This window comes from Diceros bicornis, chromosome 22, assembly GCF_020826845.1.
Source record: "Diceros bicornis minor isolate mBicDic1 chromosome 22, mDicBic1.mat.cur, whole genome shotgun sequence".
In the NCBI taxonomy this organism is placed as follows: Eukaryota; Metazoa; Chordata; class Mammalia; order Perissodactyla; family Rhinocerotidae; genus Diceros; species Diceros bicornis.
In genome coordinates, this window is record NC_080761.1 from 56,822,774 (window position 1) to 56,836,415 (window position 13,642).

At 47.2% G+C, this 13,642-nt stretch overlaps 2 protein-coding genes across 6 annotated transcripts in view; both read right to left on the reverse strand.

Moving 5' to 3' along the window:
- Nucleotides 1-7,507, reverse strand: part of SECISBP2 (SECIS binding protein 2) — a 39,938-nt gene extending 32,431 nt beyond the window's left edge. For all 5 annotated transcript variants that reach the window (XM_058566040.1, XM_058566041.1, XM_058566039.1 and 2 more), the window contains exons 1-4: nt 7,417-7,507; nt 6,408-6,553; nt 399-648; nt 50-173 (exon numbers count right to left, since the gene is read on the reverse strand). In XM_058566040.1, coding sequence (XP_058422023.1) covers nt 50-173; nt 399-648; nt 6,408-6,553; nt 7,417-7,452 — 556 coding nt within the window. In that variant the 5' untranslated portion in view covers nt 7,453-7,507. The remainder of the gene's footprint in view (nt 1-49; nt 174-398; nt 649-6,407; nt 6,554-7,416) is intronic.
- Nucleotides 7,508-9,019: 1,512 nt separating this feature from the next.
- CKS2 (CDC28 protein kinase regulatory subunit 2) lies at nt 9,020-13,615 on the reverse strand. The gene is made up of 3 exons (XM_058566051.1): nt 13,483-13,615; nt 10,815-10,942; nt 9,020-9,550 (listed from the first exon to the last, which is right to left on the reverse strand). Exons 1-3 carry the CDS (start codon nt 13,539-13,541, stop codon nt 9,498-9,500), a joined length of 240 nt encoding a protein of 79 aa, XP_058422034.1. The 5' UTR covers nt 13,542-13,615; the 3' UTR covers nt 9,020-9,497.
- Between the last annotated feature and the right edge of the window lie 27 nt (nt 13,616-13,642).

Consider the following 13,642-nt stretch of genomic DNA (forward strand, 5'->3'; position numbering starts at 1 on the left):
GGGGGGATGGTGGAGGCTGACATAACACTGTACGGTTTGTTATCTTTACCTGATTTCAAGCTAGAGTCAGCATGAATGGACACACGATGTGGACCTTTGAATGATTTTATATCGGATGACATAGTTCCACCCACCTTCTTACTGTCAAACTTTTGCTCATCATATGTTTTTTTCTGCAAGAAAGATAAAAAAGTAGCACAAATTGAAAAAAACTACCACTATAAAAAAGATTTAAAATCGCAAATTCATAAGTATTCACAACTCGATCATTTTACAAAAGGTTAGACCAAATCAATTAACACAAAAAGATAAGCAATGCCTAAATATCATGCAAGAATTGACCAGTTCTTTACATTTTAAACGCTAAAGTGACCAACAAAACCACAGCATCTACTAACCTTAAACAGAGCTTTCGTGTCTTGTGGGGGAGGGCACACGTGCTCATTTCGTGGCCTCATCCTTTGAAAACCTTGGTAACAATTGGGCTGGCTGTAATCGTACTGGGAGGCAGGCACAGGGCAAACATTCTGTGCAGACTCCAGGGTGTAGGGAGGATAGGTGTACGGATGAAGAGCGAGCTCAGAAGACAAATACTGAGGCGGAAAAGTTGAAGCTCCAAAGGCCATATCTTCCGTATAGAATTTCTGCCTGAATAAAAAGTCTCAATTTTAGTTGCAGATTTCATAGCACATACCAAGGGGCTTAATATTTTGTAATAAATAAATTAAAACTTTTTATTATTTTTGAGGACATTCATTTTTGCATTGAAATATCTCTAATCAAAAGCCAACAAAACCTCTGAGTATTTCTCTCTTAACCTGCAAAGAAAGATGCTGACCTAGTTCTACTTTTTCACTACTGAGCCAGAACATCCACAACAGGTCTGTATCACAGTGAGCATCAAGGGAGCCTGAAGATGCCCCAACAGCTTTTCACTCTCACATTGTCAAATACATGGGAAAGCTCTCTCAGCCACCCTTGCCAAAAGGGCCATCCAGACCATTCTATCTGCAGAGGGGGCTCTATAAAAGCCCAAATGCAACCTCCACCCCAACAATCTGCAGGGCCTGCATCCTGGGGCCGCTGGGTGCCCAGCGCCAGCTATCCAGCCCTTTCCCTGCTCCGAGCCCCCGCTACATCTGTGCTTTGCTGACTCGAAGGGCCAGAGCTACAATAGGGACATTGTGCAAACGGTGGCCCAGGAACTGCACACCCTGCTGACAAGAGGGATACCATCTGTGAACACTGCTATTGCCTCAATGTGCTCAAGCCACTAGGCTAAACCAAAACATAATTTAACAATGATTTTTAAAGCAAATTTAGAGGTTTCAACCATTTTGCAATGAAAGCGGATAACAATGACAAAATGCTAAGCAGCCGAGTTAAAATACAAATCACAACCTTTTCATTCCCACAAATAAGCACCAGCAGATGTTTCTGTGAATTTACAGAGCTGAAAATTATCTAGCAGCAAATCAATGAAATCCCAAAGTGAGTTGGTCCACTGAAAGGCAGGGAAATCCAAAGCTAACATGAGACATCTTATATGATCTGGCAACTGTTTGACTGTTGGGAGATATGGACAGAGCCTCCACTTACTAGAAGTTGTATTTCTACTCTGTGCGAGTAAGAGCCTGTGCGGACGGAGAAAGGGAGTCCTGATCTACAGGCTGGACCTCTAACACCCACGGGCATGCTCACCACTCTCCTTTCCAGGCAGTACTGGATCCCAGACTGCCTGGTATCACTATCAGTTCGTGATATTCTACATTTATAAATTATGTTTATAGAAGTTTAGATCTTGTAAGAGCTTTTACTTATAGGCAATTAATTCTAATAATGAAATATTCCTAAGGAAAACCAACAAAACTCCCTTTATGGACCTTTTTCTGCCCCCCAAAACACCTGGCCTAGTGCTGCTCTCTGTAGAGAAGAGGGAGACGCAAAGCTTCATCCACTCCCCAGATGCTAACCCTAGATGTGACTCTGTTTTATTGTTTGATACTCAGAAAACAGAACAGGGGGCCGATGATGGTGAAGAATCTGTTCTTTACAAGAGAAGATGGCAAAGAAGATGGGTTGATAGCAAAAAGAAGTAAAAAACATTATCTCAAGTCCAAAAAACGGATAAATGAATAGACCAATGAAATTTAGGTAAAGAAGAAAAGCGGGGCAGGATCCAGTGGTGATTTTGGAGGCTGTTGTCATCCAGAAAACTTTCCTCTGTGAGTCCAGAGACCTTGGTTTGGGTCGTGGCTCTATCACCACCCAGTTGTCCACTTTGGACAAGTCATCACTGGTCCTTCTTCCTCTGGAAAGCTGATATTTCTTCTCTCCACCCAAGGCTAATACAATTACATGCAGAGAACCACACAACACAAAATCTCACAGAGACACCCCACAGCATCTACTGGGGCTTCAAATGGCTTGTCTGTAAAACTCCAGTTGCCATGAACCCAGCTGACCCTGAATCACAGTAACATATCTCCTTCATGCCCACCATCTTGTCCTGTCCCCCCTCCCTTTGATATTAGCTCACTTCTTAAAGCTAACCTTCCTGGGGTACTCGTCCGATACCCACTGATCTCTCTGCTCCACTTCCCCTTGCCCCATCCCTGCCAACAGTCCCCAAGTCTCCCAGGACCTCCTTCCTGCCAAGCTCAGCCGCCTCTTCTGCATGGCGTCTGCTGGGCCTGGCCCTTCTGTCACATCACTTGGAAAGCTCCACTGGCCTGGACATGCAACCTCTGCCCTCTCCTTGCTGTAGCCCACCTTCTAAAGGCTCCTCCAGGGCACAGCCTCCTCTGCACTCTCCCTTTCTCACTGCTAGACTTGTTCTGAGTCCAAATCTCTCACTGTTCTCCTCAGGACTTCACATATGTACTTGCAATCCAGCACCTTCACCACCTCCAGGCCTCTATCTCCAACTCACAGGTCATTTCCACTTAATCGTTCACTTCTTCCCCATCTGGCACATAGAAGTCCCCTTATGTCCCTACTGAATGTCTGGTCCCCAAACCAGCCCCACTTCCCACCTGTATTCTCATGAATGATGCCACAATTCTTCACAGGTATTCAACTGAAAAACCACGATAGCATCTTTCTCATTGAAAGCCAAATGGACAACGGAGCCTTCGCGCAGGTCTTATCTATTTCCAGCATCGGGATCCCAGTCAAAGCCTTCAAGCCCCCCTCCCTTAAAGTCGAACCAGAATCACCAGAGTGATGATCATGACCCCACTCAAAACACCAACAAAAGCTCCTATTTCCTACCCAGTAAACCTAACTTTTCAGCTGCACTACCAGGCTTTCAACTGGCTAATGGCTCCCCCCCCGAAGTGCACCTTCTTTACTCCTGTACTGTCTCCCAACACTTCCTGCACATGGTCCCTTCTGTCAGGCCAGGGCCTGTCAGGATCCAGCCACTCCTCCACCCACCAAACAGACCTGCACCACACTCTGCTAGGACTGCTAGTTCTCACAGCTGAGAGGTTTCAACTTAAAAGCATCCATTGGTGCATTGTGACATTTCACGGTATATCGCAAGATGCTGAAAATACTCAACAAACTCTTGCCAACAGCAACAGCAGCTTTGGGGAATACGACTGAACTCAGGTCAGAAGAACTGAATGCTAATTCTGGTTCTGACCACCTATGTGAAGAACTTTGGAAAAGCATTTCTAGCCTCAGTTCCTCATGTGTAAAAATAACATTACACCTCCCTGCCAACCTAATGGATTGTGGCAAGTGTGAAAGAAATGAACGTATACAACAATACCCAAAATGAACACACCCTCATGCATGTGTTGCAAAGGATGTGTCACAAAGCATGTACTATGACAATCAACAAAGTCATCATCTGGGGACATCACTGGGAAAAGAGAACTTATTTTGTTCGTATAGCCTCTATTTGTTTGTTACAATAATATTCAGTAAATACTCAGCACTTTCCAAACATGGCCAATACTATATGTCAGAATACTTCTATTAATGTTTGTCTTGTCAATAACATAAATTTGGAGGAGACTGGAACATGTTCTTCTACCTCCATCAGTTCAAGTCTATATACGACTGACAAAAAGAGGAGCACAGCTCATGAGACAGCCTTTCAATTCCCTTAGCATCTAGTGCTTTCCATATAGTAGCCTTTCAATAATTAACTCCAAGTGAATGGATGAAGTCCCTCGAAGCACACTGTTAGCGGTACTGCAGGTACACAGATGCTGTAAAAGGTTACTTCCCTCCTTGAAGGGAAGAGGAGGGAAGGGGACATACAGAATGAGGTGCTATAGTGGCACAGGCAGGAAAGAGGAAATATGTTTCTTATGGAAAATGCTATCCTGGTAGCCTAGTGGTGAAGTTCAGTGTGCTCTGCTTCAGCAGCCTGGGTTTACAGGTTCAGATCCCAGGTGCAGACCTACACGACTCATCAGCCATGCTGAGGTGGTGACTCACACACAAAATAGAGGAAGACTGGCACACATGATAGCTCAGGGCTAATCTTCCTCAAGCAAAAAAAGAGGAAGATTGGCAACAGATGCTGGCTCAGGGAGAATCTTCCTCACCAAAAAAAAAAAAAGAAAATGCTACTCCTTTTCTTCATGGCACTAAGAGATCACCATTTAAACAAAATCTGACTACAGCAATGCAATTCTTAGCTTATATCAGAACTGACTAGACAACCAGTTCTCAACTGTGTCAAGTCTCATCATTTCATCCCCCCTTCAAAGGCTCTTGTCCCTTCTAACCTCGCCCCTCTGGTTTCATCCCTCCTTTATCCTGAATTGTTTTCTTGTCAGACAGGAATACTGCCAGCCAATCTTTTCCTTGTTTATAAAACAGTTTTAAAAAATCAAAGCTAAAAACCTATCGAGAGTTAAGAAATGCAATTTTTAAACTCAGCACTGCACATACTTGAGCTCCCATTAGTCTCAATTCATATTACTGCCAGAATGTTGCTTTAGCTGTAGGAGCGTTCTCCACCTTTATTTTGGGTAACTGGAATGCCACCCAGTAGATGACTTAAAAGTCCTTGTCACTGTGTGAGATACACGTTGTATTTTATTATGTGAACCCCCCAAGGTAGGGAACAACCTAAATGAGACCCATGCCAACTTCCCTTTTACAAAGGATGAAATTACAGTGGAAAACTTGGGTATTCCTACCAAAGACCTTCAGCACATTCAGGCAGGACTTCCACTGTTGTCAAAAAACACCACTGTCAATATTCCTAAATACACCAGACAACTCAATAATTTTCTTATTTTTTCCAATTTTCATTCGTGTCAATATAATTCTAGAATTTATATGAAATATAAACTATCTTCAATCACACCACGCGGCATAAAAAAAAGGAAACAAATTTGACCTATATCAAATGACGAGAATTCTTACATAGCATAAAGCTGATTCATGCCTTAAAAATAAATCTACAAATAACCTACACAATTGTGTGAAAGATTTTAACATTTACTTTTGTAAATTCAGCTAATAATGGAAACCCTTTTTTTTTTTTTTTTTTTTGGTGAGGAAGATGGGCCCTGACCTAACATTTGCTGCCAATCATCTTTTTTGCTTGAGGAAGATGGTCCCTGAGCTAACATCTGTGCCAATCTTCCCCTATTTTGTATATGGGACACCACCATAGCATGGTTTGATGAAACCATGGTCTGCACCCGGGATCCGAACCTGGGAACCGCAGGCCACCTAAGCAGAGCACCAGAACTTAACCACTACGCCACCAGGCGGGCCCCTGGAAACCATTTTGTAACTACCTAGAGAATGAATCTTGAGAAGTAAAAAAAAATTTAAAGAACACAAACCTTTTTTCAACTCAAATTTAGAAAAATTTATAACCAAAATTTGTAGAATCTATCTCCACAGGACATATATAAAAAATGGTTGAAAGCAAAACTCAGCAATTTCCAAATTATCACCCACACAAAGCAGCAGCCGTGGTTGCTGGCCCCCACTCCTTTTCTGAGCAAGATGTTAAATGTTAAACCCTAAAACCCATGTTTATTTATTTGGGCTTTGTTTTGACCCATTTCCTCGCCCACCCTTCTTACCATTTCGGCTCCCATTAGACACACCGCACAGTTTTACACTGTACGCACAAGTGAACGCTGAAACTTCATTTCCTACTAATAAATGCGACGCGGGCTCCATACTCTCTTTGCCCAAAATAACCGCAAGCGTATGGAGAAAGAAAAGGAAAGTCGAAGCTCCAGTTCCGGCCCGTGACAGCTAAGCCGTGCTGCCGGCTGAGACCCTCGGCTGAGGAGCATCTCCTCTAGCCGCTCTGAGAACTTCACTGTGCTAGCTGCAGCACATTTCAAAGCCTCACCACCACTGAGGCCAGGAAATACAGCCCCCAGGTAAGGCAGGACACGTCGAAGGATACCTACTCGGGCACTGGCAGCCCCTGAACACACGGATAGTACGTGGCTGCGCAGCTGGGGAACACGCGTGCCTCCGAAGACTCTGACCATGCCACACGGAGGCCAGCAAATTTGGGGACAAACGGCTTGACATCTGCTGACAACTTGAGGCCCTGAGGAAAAAAAGGGGGTTATGGATACATACATTCTGAGATTGACCACATGTGAACAAACAAAAAACCTAGAGTCGCTCCCTTCCAGCAGCTTCAGAAATGCTAATCCCAGTGCTCTCGTTCAAACGCTTCTGATAAAGAATTTGTTGACAATTTCTCCCTCAGTGCATTTTTTTTTACTAGAAAAAGCGGCCCACCAAGCATGAAAAGTGAAAAATAAGAACGACCAACTGAAGCGGACGTAAAATGCGACTCAGCTGACACAGTGGGGCCCACAAGCGACAGCGTTTCGTCGCGTTCACCCGCCTCTCCAGCTGCAGTTCGGGATAGCGGAGAACCGCGGAGCTGGGGACGTCAGACACACACGCACCGCGGCAGGCTCAGCGGCGGCGCTCACCACACGCTGCGGCAGCTGATTTCCACTCTCTTTCTCAAAAAGCTTGCACAAAACGCTTGCTTTTGACTCAGAGACCCACTAAGTGTCTTGTTTCGTTGAAAAGCAAAAGCAAGTTTTGCTAGAGGTAATTCTCTCACCACGAGCTCCTGGAACTTGAACTTAAAGCTGTTTCTCTGTGTGGTTTAGACGCGCAGAGACTGACTCGCACCGACCCTCTCGCGCCCACGGTCGTTACTTAGCGGAAGCCCAGTGACGCGCTCGCCAGGCCTCCACCGGGGGACCGAGCGCGCCGGGCGGACCGCCGCCTCCCACACCGCAACAAGCGACTTCGGACCAGCCTCCCCGCCCACGGGGGCGGCCCCTAGACCGCGTCCTCCCCCGCCCGTTTAACTGCGGTGGGTGGGCGCGCCCCGGGCGGGTCCGCGCCGCCCACCACCATTCCCGGCGCCCGGGCCGCCGTCCTCACCTCGCCCGCGGGCTCCCGCGGCCCCTCCGAGGCCATGGCGCCGGCTCGGAGGAGGCCCGGCCGCGGAGGCCAGCAGCCCCGTCAGCTAGCGGCACAGAGGCGCGGAGCCCCTTCTCCCCGCTTTTCCGCCCTCGGAGCGGACGCCAGGAAGTGCGTCACAGACACACGCCGCGGGCCGCCCTGCTTCCGGCCGGAAGTGCGCGCGGCGGCGGCTCTGGGCCTGCGCGGGCGGGGGAACCGCGTGGGACGCGGCCGCGGCGTCTGCGGGTGGCGGATTGCACGGGAGTCTCGGCGAAGGGGGCGGGCGGGCCCGGAGGAGGGCCCTTCCGCGGGGTGGCGCGCACCTGGAGCCGGGGCGGGGGCTGGGGGCGGCTTGGGGACGTGGGAGACTGCGCGCCCTCTAGTGCTGCAGACCTGGAAAGCCAGCAAGACGCCTTCCTCGACTTGCAGAAGTCGGAGCAGGTTGGAGCGAACCACGGGAAATCTGAGCACTGCTCAGTTCCTTTCAGCAAACAGCCATCGACCACTAACTGGGCGATGTGCCAGGAAAGGTGGAGATGGACACTGGCAGGGTTTTCGCGGGTGGAGGGAGGCAAGGCACAGGGCAGGACGCATTTTAACGGCAGGGTGAGAGTGGACGGGGACACGAGGACTCGCAGTCGGGGGACGAGGGGCCTCTGGCTCGTGGGCTCGGAGAAAGGTGCGGGCAGTTTTCAAGCTTGCCGGCAACGTAGGCTGTTTGACCAACAGGGGTTAATGGGTTGAAAATCCTAGGCTGGAGGCTAGTTGTGGGTTTCCTAGGTCTCTTGCCCGGAAACCTAGGTTGAGCGACTACCAGGTATTTCAAGCAGGGAACGCAGGCAGCTCCAGTTCTTCTCCAGGTTTCCTTCTGCGCGGGTCCCACAGGCTGATTCAACACGCCTCACACACCCACCTCCAGGGTGGGGAGAGGCCTAGGGTCTGGCAGCAATGGATGCCGGAGGTTGAGGGGGGAAGCCACCCCTCCCTCTCAGTACTCTGCTTTCTACCCTAAACAAGTTTACTTAGCAATTCTGGCATCTTTCTGTTGCCTTGCTAACCCTAGATCTCTAGCTGATGGTCTCCTGGGAGCGAGAGTAAGTTCTAGACTGCTGCTTGTCACCTTCAGTATTTATTGTGCTCAGTATGTGTAAAGGCACCCCTTTCTAAGGAGAGGGGCATACAGAGAACCACCAGACTGGAGAGGGTCTTAAGTTTACTGGCAGCTCCTTTAAAAGGTTTCTCCAGCATAGCAATGAAGATAAACAGCCTGTTTTTGCATTAACTCTAAAATATTTCCCTAGCAGCTGAAAAGGCAATTTAATAGACACAAAATACATACGGCATGAAGGGTGTTTTACAGTGCTTTTAAACTTCTAAAAATGCTGTGATGTTTTATAACTTGGCACATAGAGAAAAGGAGAGAGTTAAGTGGTTTCTTCCAAGGCCACTAGGTGTGGCAGTTATCTTAGATAAGTAGAAGCAGCCCAGAGAGTATTAAGTTGGACTTGCTGTTCAAGTGGAGATTCTAGACAATTTTCTAGGAACTAGACTAACAATAGAGTTATAAAATCTAGTTTGGCTCTATTAAACTTATCCCTGGTTCTTAGTTTCTTCATAAGTGAATTTAAATGGTACCTTCATCACACGAAGCTATTTTAAACCCATTTAACATTTTATTTCTTTACAGTAAATCTCCTTGGGACTAACATTGTAAAACTGAAATCATCCAACAACCTCAATAGTCACAAATTATCCATGATAAACCTCAATAACTTCAAACAGGGATAAATGCAACATACAAACTTTATTTAACAAAAGTAACAGGTAAAGTCAAACAGGCACTTATATTAAGAGAAACACTGACTAGAAGAAATTTAAACACCTTACAGTAACCAACATGCAGTTGCATTTAACTGAGCTCTGTTGCTGTGAAGAATACAGCTCATGCACAGGTATGGATGAACAATTTGTACATTTTTCAAGTATTCACTGAATACTACCTTATATACACATATACATTAAATTTGAAAAAGATTTAATTGACGATGCCCAAATATACTTCATTTTTGCTGATCTTTTGGAAGAGGTCGTCTAAAGAGAAGAATATGTGGTTCTGTGGAAAGAAAATGTTTTGTATCAATTTAATATAATGTTAATTTTCATTCATTCAACAAAATTTCAAAGATTTCTCAATTGAAGCAAAGTAAAGTAAAATGAATCTATAGTCAATGTTACTTATTGAGGTATCTGAAATGAATTTTGCTTCCAAGTCACTGTCAACAGTGAACAAAAGAAAACAACCTGACAGTGAGCATATTCCCCCAGTGCTTTTGTTTTACCCACCCTGGAAAAAAGGGATGGTACATAGAGAGACTACCTTGGGGAGAATGTTTTCTACTTTAGAATCCCAATCCCAGTGAAACGTAAAGAGAAAGGTTATCTCTCTGTGGGGAAAAGACACCTAACGTCTCCTTCAGAAACCACCAGCTTGTAAAAATGCAGGTCCCAGAGGTCCATCCCCATAGCTTCTGTTTCAGTAGGTAGGGGCCAAGATTCAACAGTTAAGTTCCTCTATTATCTAGAGAAAGACCTTTTGGACTCGAATACCATTAGTGTCCCAATTCCAAAGAAGTTATGAGTCTTAAAGAGCTTTTGCTGCTGCTTTTCTTTGATGAGAGTGGAAAGCAAAACAGCTTTAGTTCCACCTAATTTGGCTTCTACAGTTCTCATTTTGTTCTAAGCATTATAAATCCTTTAAATTAGGTGTATAGATTCCAAAAGTAGAATTTAACCCCACAAAGTTTTAGTCTAGTTTACTATTTAGTATCTGGAGAACTTTCTGAAATACCACATGACAGCATAAGCACTCATAACGCATAACACAGGTAGCATATTTGAGTTCACTCGAATGTCATCTCATTTAATCTGTGTGGTACATACCAATTATCCTTTAATATAAGGCTAAAGGAAAAGACAAATCACCTCAAACTGCATCAATTTCCATAGAGAACTTAAGGACACTTAAGTTGTCTTAAAGTAAGTTCATAGTTTTCAAAGACGGGACACCAGAATTCTAAGTATATTTGGGTAAAATACTATCAGATACTATTAACAATGAAACATTTTAAAATTAAATAGACTAGCCTATTTTTTGCCTTAAGTTATTTTTGCAGGTAAAATAATGCATTACTTTCAGTCGTGGTATTTTATTTATTATAAAATCGGAACCCTCTCTAGGGAAGAAAGGAAGCAGTCATTCAGAAATAGTCAACCTTACCAGAGTTACTTTGGGATATCAGTGAATGTCAATATTACTAAAAATTTTCAACCACAACCACAACCACAACCACTACTATTTTAATTCCATTAATATTTACCTGGCTCATGAATCATGTAGTGAACCCAGCCTAGACTCTGCTGGACACCCAGTCTCCTCCACTCTTCTTCAGACATCAGATGGGTTTTGGGTACTTGTTTGGAAAGTTCTCTGGGTAACATGACATGCCTGTTAAAAGATATAGCAAAGATTAGTGCTCTACGTAAATATGCCTTTCCTACAATTATGATCACTTTACACATGCATCTTTATGATACTTAAAATTTGAGATTTTTGTCCTCAAAACAAAGTTCTTTAAAGCAACTCTGTTAGATTACCATTGGTGTCAATCTTAAGGACTACTCTCTACTACCTTTAATTGTGATTTGATGGCCTATGTTCAAATTAGGGAGATAAGAATATGCAGTCCAAAAGCAAAAGGCATTTTATTTAGGATTGACTTTTTTTTCTCTAACAGATTGCTTGCTATTTGTCTCAATCTTCTTCAGGAAAAGAACCCCCAAAATGAAGGGCACATGGAATCCAAAACATCACAGATTCCCCGGCAGCTACCTCTGGTCATACAACTAAATCCTGACCAATAGGATATAAACAGAAAATATGCAACTTATGGGAAGTGTCCTCAAAAGAACATGCCCAACTCTTCTGTTTTTCTCCTTCCTGTTGGTTATGAAGCTGACTGACATGATCAGGGAGCTAGAGAAGACATCTAAGACCACAGATGGAACTGTAAATTGAGAATGGTCCCTGATGGTAGAGCTGTCACCTCAACCCCACGTGGCCTTTACAGAAGGCGGGAAAAGCCCCATTTGTTACCGTTAATTTCGGTTTCCGATTACTCAACATTAGATTTGTGGTAGATACTAGTCCTTATGTACTCCAGAGTTGCGTTATACTATGTTTAAAATTAAAAGCCAACAGTAATTGCACCTATACATGTACCTGCAACCTTACACAGACCTTCAGTTTTCCAGTAAGTTACTGACCTGTATCTAAAACTTCATTCAGTTTTTTAGGCAAGCATACAACGTTTTTCAATGTCAAACCATCGAGAATGTGTACAATTGTAGCTTTATCAAATTCTTAAACCTGCACCCATCCCTTCTCAAATTACAAAAAAAACCTTTATAAAATCACAATTCCCAGCCCCATTTCACCATTTCCAGTAGCAGGAACACTTTTATAGTCATCCATAACCTCCAACTGAACTTTGTGACCAGCAGACGACATTTACCTGTGAGTCAGCAGGGGGCCGGGGCTGGAGTGAGAGCGGGGCAGTCTGGCCACACTTTCTGGCACACAGGGAAAAGTGAACGCGTAACTCATTGTAAGCACTAAGCTGTCATCAAGTTAAGGTCTAGTCTGGCGGGTTAGTTAAGTACCAATTCCGTATTATCTGCAGGACAGAAGTGAGCCTCAGGACAACTGTTATCATGTTGCTAGACTGCCATGACGCCGCCAAGTCAAATTGTTATCATAGTTGGAAAAAAATCAGCTGAACTAATTCGTGAAGTTCATTTACAAAAGAACCTAAGCATAAGGAACAGGAATAGGAAATTAAGTTTGCATTTACAAAGTAAAAATCAAAGGTGTAGATGACCGCATACTGGCAAAACTCGGTACTAACTTGACTTGACGTTGCATGCTGCACCACTATTTACAGCCACACCTCGTGAGTTATCGTGACACAGGCCTCCCTTCACACGTCTCCCTGCAGACTACTCACTGGCTCGGTCCCGAACGCCCGGCTCTGGCCGACACTGGCTTAGGACCCGCGGCCTCAGACAGCACACGATTTCTCTGCACATGGCTCCACGAAGCCCGCAGCAAATCAGGCTGAAACGCTGCCCGCACGGCCTGTACGCAGTGCCGGTCAGTGCCCGTGTCAGGACACAAACTGAGACTCAGGCGCGGACCTGCTGCCAGGGGCGTCCTGAGCAGCGTCCTCCTCCCGCCGGGGCCGGACCGGTTGGGAATCGGCAGCCGTGCAGGGTGGGAAGGCATCCCGGTTTACGCTCGCTCCACACCGCGTGCCTCAAGCGACGCCCGCGTGGGACGGGACCGGACAGGACCCGCGCGGCCTGGGCTCCCGCCCGAGCCAGAGGCGCGACCCCCACTCGCCTACGGCCGCAAACACGTCCGTCTCGCTAGGAACACGGAGACCTCGCAGACTCCGGCTCGGGAGAGCCGCCCCGCACCCTGTTCCTCTCCGTGAGCGCAGCCTCCGAGCCCGCGCGGTGGAGGAGCACGGCCTCCCGCCGCCGTCCGGGAAGCCCCCGGGGCCGCAGAACCCGGTCGCTCCCGGCCCCGCGGGTCGGCCTTCCCAGGACGCGGCCCGGAACCCACGCCCCGCGGAGACCCCTGCTCGGGGTGCTCCCGCCCACCGCCCGGGCGGCCGGTCCTCGGCCCGGTCTCCGCGGCCCCGCCCCGGCGCCGTCACCGGACTCGCGGCGGCCGAGACCCCTCGGGCCGGAAACGCCCGGCCCACCCCCGCCAGCGGCAAAGACCCCAGCCCGCCGCGCCCACCCGCTCGGGCCCGCAGCCCTCCCCGGGGCGGCCGCGGGGGGTCCCCGCCGGACGCCGGCCCGCCCGCCTCGTCCTCCCCGCGCGAACAAAGGGCGGCGGCCCGGCGCGCCGCGACCCCGCACGGCCGGCCCCGGCCCCGCCCGGTTGCGCTGGGCTCAGGGAGCCCGCCGGCCGCCGCTCACCGGTACTCGTAGTGCTCGTCGAAGTACTTGTCCGAGTAGTAGATCTGCTTGTGGGCCATCCTGCGGGCGGGGCGCGGCGCGGGACACGGGGCGCCAAGAGCGGGACAGCAGGCCGCACGTCCACGACAGGCCAAGGCAACGGCTCGACTGCGACCAACCG